Here is a 14,751-nt window from a genome sequence, read left to right on the forward strand (position 1 = left end):
ACCTGCCCGGTAAGAGTTTTCTAACGCTTAAGGACACCCCTGCACCCAAAGTCCCTGGGACTTGGGGACCTCAACCATCGGTGTTCCTACGTCCCCTAGCATCTCCACTTACCTGGGCAGCTGTGGGTTTTCTTCGCTCTGCCTCCAGGCCTGAGTCTGCAGCCTTTCTTTAAGGCTTATCTCCCCATTGGTTAACATTGGGCGACCAAAGCTGTTTTTGCATTCTGCACTCTGCCGCCCCTAAGCCACTAAGAGTGTAAGTTTGATGCTGCCTTTTCACCACCCCCCGTACTTAACTTTACTCCAGGGGTTTGACCCATGAGACTGCTTTGCTGATATGTGAGAAGTACGACTTCGAGTTCCCCCAGTCTCCATTGGTTAACATCAGGCGCCTGACCTCGAACTTGACCTCTGCACCGGACCGCCCCTGTGCCACTGGTGGTGCACTCTTGGAACTGATTTGAACCCTGCCTGGTGTTGACCAAAGACCCCCGAAGACTGAATCTGTAAGGCAAGTAATTACTTGCAAAAACTGCATCCTTGTTTTCCTCCCATAGGTTAACACTGCGAAGCTTGAAAATTGCAGTGTCCACTTTTTAAAGTATTAAGTATTTTTCCAGAAAAACATACTTAACTTTTTACAAACATCTTGGTCTTAAAATAAATCTAGATAGAACTGTATTTTTCTAAAATTGGTTTGGATCTCATTTTTGAGTCGTGTGACATTTATTAGTCATTGTGTGTTGAACAAACATCTTACACTACTCTGTGTTAGCCCTAAGGCTGCTCGGTCACACTACCAAAAATACAGCATTTGGGTTTACATTAAGCCCTTCTGGGGAATCTCTGGACTCTGTGCATGGTGTAACAACTTAGTGGTATGCCATATACAGAGCCAGCTTCCTACAATCACTTTTCATTAAAAGCAAGTGGTAATTCAACAGTTTTGGAAGCTACAAATAAACACAGGAACATACAGTTTTCCTTTCTTTACATCTTTACAGGTAACATGACTGTGAACACTAAGAGGCTTATTACGATGTTGGTCGAAGCTTCCTACGACCGACACCATGGCGGAAACGGGACCGACGACCTCCGGTCAGCAGTCCAGAGCTCCTAACTACAATGCGACCGCATACGGTGCGGTTGCATTCCCACATTTTCCTATGGAAACATGTGTCACTGCCGTAAACCGGCCGTAACACAAGCTCCCGTAGAGAAATGGGAGATTGTGCTAATTCCTGCACCCCGTGGAAGGCACCTCAAGGTGCCTGTCGCAAGGTGCAGGGATTAACGGGGGGCACCATAAGTGCCCCCTTGACCCCAAACCGCAGGACGCAAGGAAAAGGGGGCCCTGCTAGGGGCCCCCAAACGCGCTTTCTGGCGGTCTTTCCATGTCCGAAAGCCTGCCTGAAACTGTGCATCATAATCCGGACGGCATAAAACACCGCCCATATGGATTACACGCTGGTTCCGACTGGGCTCCTTCAGCCCGTCGGAAGCCAGCCGAAATGACTGGCTGGTTTAAATTCCAACCAGCTGTATTGTAATCAGCTGGTCGGAAGTGAAACAGACAATCTCGTTGTATTAGGCCCCTTATTTTGGATGGGGATCTCTTTTGAGGACACAGATAGTTCAACTGTTAGCCTTGATTATTCTTTTCTTCCATATGACATTCCTTATTAGATTGTCTGAATTTACCAAACCACTTGTATGTAAGACTGTAGCAGCCACTTTTCAAATAGCTTCTGCTTTTCAGCATTCTTGTATATTTTACCGCTAGTAAGTCAAGGACCCACTTCTACCTAACTTAAGTTGAACAAGGCTGTCTTTTTTTTATGCGACCTAGCCATTTATTTCAGGCTTGGTAGCTACCACTGTCATTTATTTTTGCAGGTTCCTCTGATCCAACAATCCTCAGGTCTTGCTGCTGCTTTACGCAGGGAGAACAGCCACTATTGCGGGGAGAATTTCACAACATGAGGACCACTCTGACTAGGACTTTGACCACAAGACTCTACTGACCATTTGTATGTTTGGAACTGGACTCTTCCTAGGTCATCTTATCTTTTAATTACTCGAGGAACACCCAAACTAGTCTGTCTAATTTTATTTACTGGCTATTTCTAACCATCTCTTACCCCCTTCTTGGATGGTGAGTTATTGTCCTGGAGTAGAATGTGCTCCCTTTGGTTAGAAGTGGAGCAGTCCTCGGTGACCAAGAATTGATGAATGCTTGTATAAAGCAAGCTAAGCTTTAGACTAGCTGCTGAAAAAGCTCAGCCACCTAGCAATTAAAAAAAATATCTTTAATTTTATTAACATTTTCATACAGTGATAGCAGCTCAGATTGCATCTGGAGCAGGTGCAGTACATAATTAGGCAGTTCAATATGCATTATGAGTCAGAATATGCAATAGGTGTTGGGGGTATAAGAAGGGGAAGGAAGGGAGGATAAGGGAAGGGGGAGCTAAGAGAGAGAGGAGGCAAGTCAGTAGTAATCAATAATACCACCACTCATTTAGGTCCACAGCTTACTATATATAGGGTCTGAAATCAGCACCCGTTATCATTCAGGCAAATAAGGCACCAGTTGGGCACAGTCCAGCTCGCAGGCATAACAGCAATAGGAGAATATTATGTGAGTATAGGTACAGACTGGGGATTGGGGGGGACATCCGGATCTGGCTGTTGCTCCAGTGGCTCGTCAAGCGCCCTAAAAAAATTTGTCAAGGTACTCCAGATGTCTATGGAGCGGGAGCGGGGGGGCATCAATACCCAATATGCATCTAGCAACACCTGCCCAATTGTTGCATCATGTAACCAGTAGCCCCTCGTAGGAGCTCTTTGACTGCCCCAGTGCATGGCCACCCTGTGCTTTGCCAGCAACAACAACATTGCAGTCAATCTACAGGCTTCTGGGGGGATCTCCCTGACATAGCACAGTAAGGCGACAAGGATTGTACAGTCTGGAGCTTGGCCAGTAATGCTAGTAATATCCGTGAATACTTCAGGGCATTCCCACACCAAATGCATGAAGTGTGCGCGCGGTGCAGCACATCGCAGGCATTGTGTGTCCTCTACTAGACCTATTCATTGTAATTGCACCAGTGTGTGATAGGTTCTGTGTAGGAACTTGAAGTGGATGAGAGACAGCCTGTAGTTTGGAGACAGGACCTTAGATTGTATGCAGCAGAAAGACCACTGTTCTTGACTGATCGTTACTTAAATATCGTGCAACCAGATCTGTCGGCCAGAGGCAGTCCGAATCGGCGCAGACTGCTGCATACCAGTGTAAATGCACATGATCGGTTTGCATGGCGAGGGATTAGTGAGCATCTCGTCGAGCACGGTAAACACAGGGGGGGGCACTGAAAAAATTTCATGGAGGTCACGCATGGATGCTCGGAGTTGATAACAGGTCAAAGCGTCCAGGAGAGGCAGAGAGGGGATCTGAAATAGCTGTTGATGAGTAACAAACTTGTTATCCAAGTATACCGATCCAAACTAAGTGAGCTGCAGACGGTGCAGTCGCTCACGCATTCCAACTTCCGATGTCGCAAGGAGCCGCGGGTGTCCCAGAATCAGCATGAATGGGGCGAACAGATGGTCCAAACTTGCTCTCTTCCACAACTCATCCCACACCCAGTGCCACAGTGTCAATTTGTCTGCGCACCCTCCGGGGAGCGCCTTATAGCACAGTCTGTAGTGGGCACGGGCTGCATGGTCCACTTCAGGGACAGTATGTGGCTGAAATTGGATCTGGTGCTTGCAGACATGTGCAAAGTGTGCTTGAGCATTGAGGAAATAGAGATCCATATCAGGAGCTTCCAAGGCCGCTCTGTTCAAAGGGGAGAGTAAGAATTTCCCACAACACACAGGGGTGTTTGCCAGCCAAGGCCAACTAAATAAGATGGGTCTGGAGCTGTCTGCGAAAGCAATTTGGAGGAGGGAAGGGCAGATTAATAAAAAGATAAAGGAATTTAGGGAGTATGACCATTTTAGCAATTGTCAATCTGCCAGTTCGAGACAGATGCAGTCTCGACCATACGATCAACCGATCCTCGTGCCACGACATCAGCCTGCTATAGTTATTAAGCCACAGCATCTCCATTTTACAATTGAGCCATATTCCATGTATCCGACAGAATCGGTGGCCCATGTCAAGGGGAAATTAGGACCAAAGGTTTGCGTGACATCGGTGAGCGGAAATAAAATTTACTTTGACCAGTTGATATTGATACCAGCTATCCCGCCAAACCGATCTAGCAAGTTTAAAAGCCATCACATTATGTAAAATATTTCTCAATGTAAAATGTTCAGTCCGTTCGTTGAAGAAATGCTCTTACTGCTGATCAGATCTACACTTTCAGAGACTTTCAATAAAGTACATCTTCAACTGCCTTCCAAGTTCAAATTTCCTTACAGAGGAAATTAGAGTCATTTATCCAGATGCAGTGTAGCAAGTGAAGAGCAAGGTTGACTGTAGTACACAGAAGGATTTGGAAAATGTAAGGGTACGCATAATATTTGGTACTGTGCATCCCAAAGAAGTCATGAATCCACTACTGCCCTAAAACATGACGTTGCTGCTTTAATGTAGTGTTTTCAGACACAGCATTACTTTATTTTTCATAGGCTGAAGGTTTCCTAACATATGGATTTATTGAGTGCATTCTACAGTCTGGCAGACCTTCTGAGTTGGCATGTGCAGGCATTGAACACAGCCCCTGCTACCTGTGGTGATCAACAGAAATTAGTCAATTGGCCCTTGGGGGGCAGGGAGGTTGAACGTCCAGTGTTAAAGAAAAAGGCTGCATTATGTTTGTATAAAAGAGTAAAAATGAATCCTGTTTGCATAATTACCGAAGAGCTCTGCGTTAGACGTTCTGCTTACATGAGAGTTTCACAATATTCATACATTCTGTACCTTTTCTCTGCATTCCAGGGAGGACCTCTGGTTTGATGATGTGGACCCTGAAGACATTGAGGCTGCTTTGGGTCCTGAGGCAGCTCAAATAGCCCGGCAGAAATTGGGTTTACCGAAAGAAAAGCCACCTGAAGAGGTGGAGCAGGTGCTGGTGAAAGACAAAGCCTTTGAAGGGTAAGTTGTGGAGCTACCCTAGTGTAGAAATTGTGATGGTGCCTCTTGATCCAGCCAACTACTTTGAGTCCCTACCTGTTGCAGTGCCACACTGTGACCCTTTGCCAGTTTCTTTATACCCCTGTTAGATGTCCTCCTGCCCTTGCTCGCTGGCTATCTCTATGTGACCCTCACTATGTTCACTATGCACTGATAACATTCTCAAAGGTTTGCTTCCAAAATGTTTTTTCTTGTTAATGTTATGAGCTCTTGGCACATTGTACACAGAAGACCTCTTTAAATGAGTGTCATTATTATTATTTTTTATACAAATGTATGCCATCACAAGGAAGACCATTAAAGAGAATAACATTACACAACATTATTTAATGACTAGCCCTCTAGATATTCCTCGGACGGGCGGACGATATAACCCAATGTTTAGATGAAACCCAATTCTAACCATCGCCCTATCAAAGTCCCATAGTAATAACTATCACTATATATCTTAACTGGGTTGCAGCTGTCTAGAGTTTTTTCATAAATCAACACTTGTAAAATTACTATTACTACTAGACAGCAAGCCAGTCGTAAATAGCTTCTGTTGGATAGCTTTTCATGTATTTATCCATTGGTTATTTGTAATGCTCTGCTTTGCTTCTATATGCCTCTGGTAGCCATTCCAGAGTGAGAAGGTGAAAAGAAAGAGAAGGAAGGGAAAGGGCCCTTTAGACGGGCAGACATTTGAACCTTCAGATTAGGCTACACCAATTGGCTTTTGTTCAAGTAGTAGGTATGCTGCCTGGTGCTAGTGGCAGTTGCAGGTTTTTCTTTTGGAGGCCGATGTAAATGCTATTAAAATAGTCTAACCGTGATCGAACTAGTGAGCTAAGGAGGCCACTTATTAGTGGAAGCTTAGCATGGTTATTAACTAAACATATTAAGGTGGTGCTGTTTGCCTATTATCACTCAGTTAACTTGAGGATGGAATGATAGCACAGGATCGAAGATGACCCTAAGTGTCTAGCTTTCAGCTTCAGCACTGGGGTAGGTCATTTCCCCAATCAAGTTGACCATTGCAATAGTAGTTACCTTATGCTGAGTTTCCCAAAGAGTAGCATTTCTGTTTTCAAGCCATTGATACAAAGGTTGTTTTCAATCTTCCATTCCTGCACTAGAGGCTGTCTGCAGGGTTGTCCCTGTCTTCTCCAAGGTGGGTTTTAGTTCATTAGCATGGTATCAGTTTGAAAAGGCATCTTGAATTTCTCCGTGACTTCAGATATCGAAAGTAAATAAGTATTAAAGAGCCGGTGAATGGTCTGTTTCTAAGAGTTATCACTAATCAGGTAAGGAGCATATAAATGATATGATGTTCCTGTGATCACACAGTGCGGTACAGTGGACAACCTTGGAATAGAAATGGAAAGCGTTTTTTCCACTATCAACACTTCAGATACTAAATAATAGCTTCTGCCTTTTTCCACATGAGATGTATATGCCTTATAACAGAAACCTAATATTTATACCTTGTTGAAAAGTATTCTATTTCTCATGTTTATACTGTCTTTCCTAGCTTTCTTGTTGTCTCCTATTCCTACGCTAATGGATGTGTTTTTCATGTCCTCAGATGAGTCCAGATATGAAATTCGAATTATCCTGCATTCACATCTGTATGGGTCACAGCAGGGAAAATTATAGGAGTTTGAACCATAATCTTGGGCAAATGGTTTTAACAGTGCAAATAGTTGTACTGTCTGAATCTGCCCTCAGCAGTTGTACTTGGACCCTGTGTCAGAGATGCAAGCTCAGAGTGGAGGAAATCTTACAGGGTTGAAATTGGGGGTAGAGGAATTATTGTTTTGTCTATTTCAGTGTTTGAAGACGCACTACTTATGTTGAACGTTTCTTTATGTTTACTTGCACTAACATGGTCCAAACACCCATTTGTCTGTGTTCTTAGGCTTCTTTACCTTCTGATTCTCTCCCCTCCCCCCAATAGAGATTTCTCACTGGAGCCTCTCTTTTAATTTCTTCCCAGGCTCACCAAAGCTGTGGCAATTGACTGTGAGATGGTGGGAGTTGGGCCAGAGGGTGAAGACAGTATTGTGGCCCGCGTTTCCATTGTCAATCACTTTGGGAAGTGCATCTATGATAAACATGTGAAGCCTACAGAAAAGGTGACAGATTACAGGACAGCAGTCAGTGGGATACGGCCTGATGACATCAAGAATGGTGGGTGAGCTTGATGCACCCCTCTTTTTTCTCCTATATTGAGTTTAAAACTGCAGTCAGCATGGAACTAGCTAATGTGTCCAAAGTATTGACAAATTTGATAGTTCCAGGTACTTCCAATCCGCTCCGGATCCTTGTTTAGATTGAAGCCCCGTCTGAATACATGCAATTGATATTTCCTCCTGAGGGCAATGGATAATCAGTAGATACTTCAACGATGGCTGCCGGAGTACTCCACCGTAAGTTCCAAAAACACCATCCTCCTGCAGGCCATTTGGTGCCAGTGTAAATTATTCATTAGTGAATAAGTTACTTAACCTTCGGTAATGCTTTATCTGGTAATGACTCTACCTAGCTGCAGATTCTTTCCCTACTAATATTCCACAGGAGTAAGGCTGGATCTAGCTAATCTTGAGCATTGCCCCTGCATTCCGGTAGGTTCGTTGGATGGCTACATGTCAGCATCGTGCACTCTGGATGTGATATCCCTGGTGCCTATCTAGGCGCCACTCCAGCTCGCTGACTTCAGTTTGTGACTTTTTCTGTGACAGAAATATGGAGCCACTGCAGAAGGTTTTTGACTAATGTGCAGATTACATGGTTCTACAAGGACCCTTTTAGGTGGAAAAGTTCTGTTCGCAGAACAGGGAGGATGGGATTATCTGTAAAGAATCTGCGGCTACATAGTCTCTACCAGATAAGGCATTACCAAAGGTAAGTATTGTGTTAATCTGTTGAAGACTCCTAACCCGACACTCGTCAACAGAAAGCTAAGTTTTAAATTCCTGAGTCTGGGACTGGTACTTGCCAAACGACAGGTCACAATTAAATGGATGAATGTGAACCCACCGGGAGACACTGGGAATGGCTGCGGGAAATGAAATGATGGAGGGTACGACTGCATAAGAGGTCAGAATGAAACATATTAGAAAAGACAAGAAATTAGAAGATGATCTGAGCGCATGGAGACAGATGTACGTAGGCCTGCAGACGTGGGTGGGTACACTGGTCTCAGAAGGCACAGGCAGATAATATACTGCTATAAGTGATACATGCACTGTTCTGAAATGTGCAAAAACAACAGTTGATGGACAGAATGCCGACCAATGTAGCTACATTCGCCCCAGGACAGAGATCTGGGCCTAAATCCGTTGTATTTTTGCTCACTATGCCATTCCAGTTTTAACTCATCCATATGCAAATCAGTCGACCCTGTGCCCCATGGGAACAGTCCAGCCCGAACTGCCAAGCCAGGTCCTCCTTGGACTGGAAACAAGCATCCTAGGACCGGTTTCGGGCTTTCAGCCCTCATCAGCCAGGATAGGTTGATTCCAGTGGCATGGAGAGCACGGGACTCACGTCCGAGCATACCCGTCCCACTCGGGGTGACAATTTGCAATATGGCCATGTCTGAACTGGGGTGGCGGAGTGAGCTAAAGAATGATGATGGATTAAACCCAGATAAATTGACTGCAAGGTGCTTGCATTGTTCAACACTCCGTCCATCATCCCCTTTGGTTTTGCTCTGTTCTGAAATGTGGTCTGGGGAGATCCTGGGAATCAATTGTGGCCTGAAAATACAAATCTGTAGTCAATTCATTGCATACTATGAATTCGCCTTGCTGCATATCTTCATCTAAACTAAAATGTTATTGTCCAAGTTTCTACACCTGAGCACTCCCTAAGGAGGTGGAAGGGAAGAAGATTTGAGTTGGTATACCCTAGATGACGAATAATGGCACACTGCTGTGTGATACAAGATGTAACCAACTGTTAATATTTGAAAATTAATTAAAAGGGTTTGTAAAAAGCGCATTAGATGCAGCTTAGGCTCTAGTGGAATGAGGCCGCAGGCCCTGAAGGGGTTACCTCTTGGCTAATGCATAGCTTATCTTTATGCAGAGTACAGTCCACCTTCATTCCAGTGAACCCTATAAAGAGCTGGTCGTCCACCTGTTGTTTTTTGGTGCGATCGATACACAAGAAACAGAGCCCTTTTAAGTTACAGATGTTGAAGTCGCTCTTCCTCCTTGGAGCAGTAAAGCAGAGTGAAGAAAGTAAACAAAGTTATTTTTTGGCTCAGAGAACCCATTTGTATGGGAAGAAGCTGCTGCATGGAGGCTGAACAGTAAGAGCATAAAGCTCGCTGACCCTACTGGCCAATGCGATGGCCCCAAGAAGAGTGTTTTGTTCATCAAAAGTCTTAGAAGGCAACTATGCATGGGTTCAAAGGGAACACATCACATAGTTTAAAACCAAATTAAGATTTTATTGAGGCATAATGAAAGGTTTGGGAGGAAACATGCTGAAGAGCTTTCATGAAACGTGTCGCAATGGGCGACTTAAAAAGGGAGGGTTGATTCGGCAACCACAAGAATGCTGAGATGGTTGAACGATACCCTAGAACAAGACCTTGCTAGTCTAAGGAAAAAACAGTACTTCGGACAAGGGTGCAGAAAGAGGATCAACTTGTTTCTCAGTGAACCAAGCCACAAACCTGTCCCAACAGCAGGCATATATAGTTTTTGTGGATCGATGCCTGGCTGCTAAGATGACCTCACAGACTTCAAGAGGCTGATCAAAGACTCTCTGCTCATGAAGCTCAATATCCTAGCCTGAAGGTGGAGAGAGCGCAGGTTGGGGTGCAGAACCCTCCCCTGTTGCTATGCAAGTACATCCTCCCGAAGGTGCAGTCTGATCGAAGGACAGATGCACATGACCACTTTATCGGATGCCATACTCTGCTGACCAAATCCTGAGCCACCATGATGACTTGGACCCAGTCACTTCTGATCTTCTTCATAACCCCGGGAAGAGAGGTATTAGGGGAAAACTGTGTAGAATTCATGTATTTCAGTCTAGTTGAAATGCGTCTTCTAGCGAGAGCCACACTGGAAACTCAAGCATGCAGAAGTGCTGACATTGCGTGTGCTCAGCTGTGGCAAATAGATCTAGCCAAGGTTGTTCCCTGTCCTGAAAGAGAACTTGAGCCATCTCTGGGTTCAGACATCATTTGTTGTCCACGAGGCATTGGCGGCTAAGTTTGTCTGCCCTGGGGTCTAGAGATTCCACCATGCGCTGAACAACTAGGAAAATGTCCTGCCGTTTCAGCCATGTCTAGACTGCACAGCCTCCTGGCACAGGGTCCACGACCTCACTCCGCCTACTTGTTGCTGTACCACATTTCAATAGTGTTGCCCGTGAACACATGGACCAGCTTCCCTTTGACAGATGATAGGAAAGATTTTAATGCCAGTTGAATTGCCCTCAGCTCCAGAAGATTGATGGGAAGCGGAGTCTCTGCCGAAGACCTGATCTTCACCTCTCCCAGATAGCCGCCTCAGCCTAGAGGCAAGGCATCAGTCAGCTCTGGGTGGGGAAGGGAGAGGGATCTGCCATTGACCCAATCGTGGTTTGTTAGCCACCACTGCAGGTCTTTTGCAGTCTCTTTTTGAAATCTGGACCAGGTTGGAGGATTAACCTGATGCTGTGCCCACTGGGACTTCAGGTCCCGCAGCAGAGCCCGCTTATACCATTGTGCGTGCTTCACCAGCAGGATGCAGTAGGCCATCATACCCAGTCTCACAGTCTGTCTCATCCAAATCCATGACTGAGGTTGAAACATTGCAAACACAAGATGATGATGGACGGAGCACTGAAACTTTTCAGACACTCACCCCCAGTCACAAATCTGGGTTGAATCCATCATCGTTCTTTAGCTCATTTAACCACTCAAGTTCAGACCCAGCGATATGCAAATCTTCCTTGACCCTGTGCCTCGTGGGAACAGAGTAGCCCAAACTGCCAAGCCAGGTCTTCCCTGCAGTGGAATCAAGCATCTCAGAACCGGTTTCAGGTTAATACCCCTCATCAGCCAGGCTAGCTTGAATCAAATGGTAAAGTGAGCGATCGACCCACGTCTGGGCATACCCTGCCAACTTAAGGTGAACAAAGCAAACACAAAGTGATGATGGATGGAGCAGTGACAGTGAAACGTTTCAGACACTCACCCCCAGTCAGAGATCTGAGTTGAATCTATCATTGTTCTTTAGCTCACTTCACTACCCCAGTTCAGACCCAGCTATATGCAAATCGGCCCCTGATCCGATGTTATGGATCACCATTGTGGTAGAAAATGAGACAACCGTCCTCCCAGTGGCCAAGTATACTCAGAGATGGCGAAACTAGGACTGCATTCCTGTGACGTTAGCACGGGAGGAAGAGGAGGAGGAGGAGGAGGAGGAGGAGGAGGAGGAGGAGTAGTAGGAGGAGGAGTAGGAGGAGAAAGATGGCTGATGGGTGGCTTCTCGTTGTCTACCTCTGCCTCGCCCTCTATAACTCCTATAAAGGGGATTGGACGGCTACTATTGCTGCTGGTATTGCTTCCTTCCACAAAATTTGAAGTTCCGGCCAAACCCCTGGACGCTCCATAATTGCCTGTAATCTCTGGGCTGTAATTGAAGGACCAAAGATCTTGCAGAAAGTTACTGTCCTTGAATCTCTCTAAGGCCAATTCAGCTTTGGTGCCAAACAGTCTCGATCCATCAAATGGCAAATCGATCAAGGTAGCCTGCACGTATGGCGAGAAACCACACCCTCTCAGCCATGTGTGCCTCTTTGTAGTGACTGAAGTCCACATCGCTCTTGCCACTAAATTGGCTCTACCCAGGCACAACTGAATAACTCGTTGAGGAGCAGCCTGACTGTCATTCAACAATTCTATATAGTGTCCAGAAACATCCTCGGGTAGTTTTGGGAAAACCGTTTTGGCTGATTCCATCTGAGCATGAATGTACCGTCCCAGCAGACTGGTTGCGTTGGTTGACTCTAAAGCAATGCACAAAGAGGAAAACACTTTTTTCTCAGCCTGTTTCATTTTCTTTGATTCCCTGTCGGCTGGGGACGTTGGAATAGAACCAGGAGTTAACTTAGAAGAACAGGGAGCCTGTACCACCTAACTCTCCGGTGAAGGATGAGTGAATAAAAACAGAGGATCCACTGGAGTAGGTTTGTATCTCCTCGTCATGAGTCTAGATATTGCAGAGCATGACATGGATTTCTGCCAAATTTCCAGAATCAGCTCAGTCAGTGCCTCATTAAAAGGCTCTGATGTCGAAGAAGTAGCGTGCAGTACTTCTGTAAGTAAATTAGATTTTAGTTCAGTTGAAGAAAGAGTCCTACATATCAGCTGCCTTCCTTTTCACTGAATGGTATGATGTGACCGCAGGTGGAGGAATGCCTTTTGGTGACAACAGTTCCCATTCTGGGAAGTCTCTAAACCACTTGCCACTTACAAACTCTCAAATTCTGGATCAAATGACACTTTCTCCCTCTTCTCGACTTATTTCCCCCAAAACAGTACTGCTCCTTTTCAAAGCAACTGCGCCTTCCTTCGAGATCTATTTCTTGACTTCAACAATGGCGTAGATGAAGCCAGTACCGGCGTCGGCAATGGTGACTTCAGCAACTGTGTAGAAGAGGCTAACGGTACTGGAGTCGAGTGATGTAATGCCAGAGTGGATCCAGCCGACATTGAAGAAGGCCCAGCCGGTGACACTTGAGACTCCTGTTGAACAACTTCTTGCGAAGAAGTTGCCTTTCTCGGTGCCGAAGGAGACAAGGATACATGGGCCATCTGTATAAATGGCAGGAATAACGCCTGCTAATATTCCGCTGAAAAACCACCCAACAAATAGAAAAGCAGACCAACGGGGGCCTGCAGGCGCACCTGATGGAGTCAGTTCGCTGTTAATACTGTACATAGCATTTAGGCAATTTGAAGGGTTGAATCCTGAAGCAGAGAAAGTTGGATTTTCCTGTTTATGACGAGGTGGTGCATGTAGATCAGGAGGAGTAACTAGATCTATCTTTGGCTGAGGACTTCCAGGGGAAATTGAGGTTGCCTAGGACTCAACGGCGATGCCGAAAGGGCTACTGGAGACTGGGCCAGAGTCATCTTACCACTATCTTCATGCGACTTCGTATGTGGAGACCCCGACCTCCGAGACTCCTCCCTTGAAGATCGACACAGGGAACTATGACTCCGCTTCTTCATGTATTTTGTCTTTGATGACTATGAGGAATGGGGAGATGGGTACTCCAAACGAAGACAAGATTTCCTATGTCCTCTCTTCTCCTTCCCTGCCTTTGCCATAAGTAGATTCACTTCTCTCTCCTTCAGTGTCTTGAGGTCCATCTTTTGGCATGATTAGCATGTGTTGACGGCCAAACTAAGACACCAAAGACGATCTTCATAAGGATCAGTGATTGACATCTGACCCTCACACGCCCTGCAGGGATTGAACTCCGACTTGCTTGGTGGAGAAATGTTTTCCTGCAACAACATTGTGTGTTCCTGAAAAAATGTTGTACAACTCCTAGCACTATGGAGAGCCTAGGAAAAAAGTAACTCGTCGAAGGCACGGAAAAAAGGGAACTGACGTCTCGCGTAGCGCTTGCGTAACCATAGACATTGTGACGTCCTCATCAATGTGGAAGAGCTAATAAGAAAAGCTTACGTGGAATGCTGGCACATTGGTATATTCAAAAGGTGAGGAATCTACAGGTAGATGTATCCATCAGAAAATCCTCTACTCAAACGTATCTAGCTTCTTGGATTCCCTATCCAGTGGAGTGGTAGGAAACGTGCCAGGATTTACCTTGGAAGTTGAGGCCTGCAATACCAAGCTCTAAGGGGTAGGGTGCTGGGTGATGAAAGTTAGGTCTTCAGGAGCGGTGTGGTGGCAACCCAAATCGTCCTGTGCATGGGGGGTGCCCATGCAGGGCTTGGGCCAGGCCTCGAGTAGAATATCAGAGAGGGCTTCTTTGAAGTACATAATGGGTTCCATGTAGGATACCTCCAGCTGAAGCACCTCCAAAGAGACCATAGTCTTGAATGTCACAGTGGGTAGTTGGAGGTCAAGGACTTCAGCCACTTTCCAACCCACCAAAGCAAAGGAGGCCCCTTCCTCCAAAACTACATTAGTAAGAGAGACCAGGTCCGTGTTCAGTGCGGTGTCCATGCCACTGGTGTCCGAAAACTCCTTATACCATTTGTTATTGTCCAATTGGGCCAAAGGGTTTTGGGGTTGGTATAGCCAAAAAGGTCTTCAGAATGCCTCAGCCAAAGTTAGCGCATGGCCTATCAAAGAAAGGAGGCACCAATGTCGACATTCAGCAAAGACAGTCCAGCTCTGTATTGGTGATGTGAATGAAAAAAGGTGCGATGCTGCCAGCAGTGGGAGCGGATTCGGAGGGCAAATCCACTGGTGGTAGTCCAGTCAGGGCACCTCCTAAATCTATGGGACCTGAAGGCTGCCCAAATATGAGGTTCTTGGCCTCATAAAACTCCCTGAGTTGGACTGGGGCTGCTCCCGCTCCAGGCAGGAAATTAATGGAGATGCGGAACAGACCAAGGCTCAGGATCTGCTGGAGGA

The 14,751-nt window shown here is 45.8% G+C and overlaps 2 protein-coding genes across 2 annotated transcripts in view; one reads left to right on the top strand and one right to left on the bottom strand.

The window, feature by feature from the left end:
* Positions 1–14,751, top strand: part of REXO4 (RNA exonuclease 4) — a 98,423-nt gene that overhangs the window by 49,119 nt on the left and 34,553 nt on the right. Inside the window, exons 4-5 of the mRNA XM_086924726.1 lie at positions 4,949–5,104; positions 7,122–7,315. Coding sequence (XP_086780852.1) covers positions 4,949–5,104; positions 7,122–7,315 — 350 coding nt within the window. The remainder of the gene's footprint in view (positions 1–4,948; positions 5,105–7,121; positions 7,316–14,751) is intronic.
* The window catches only part of STKLD1 (serine/threonine kinase like domain containing 1), a 376,807-nt gene that overhangs the window by 13,080 nt on the left and 348,976 nt on the right, over positions 1–14,751 (bottom strand). The window lies entirely within an intron of this gene.

Source organism: Lissotriton vulgaris, chromosome 5 (genome assembly GCF_964263255.1).
Source record: "Lissotriton vulgaris chromosome 5, aLisVul1.2, whole genome shotgun sequence".
Lineage (NCBI taxonomy): Eukaryota > Metazoa > Chordata > Amphibia > Caudata > Salamandridae > Lissotriton > Lissotriton vulgaris.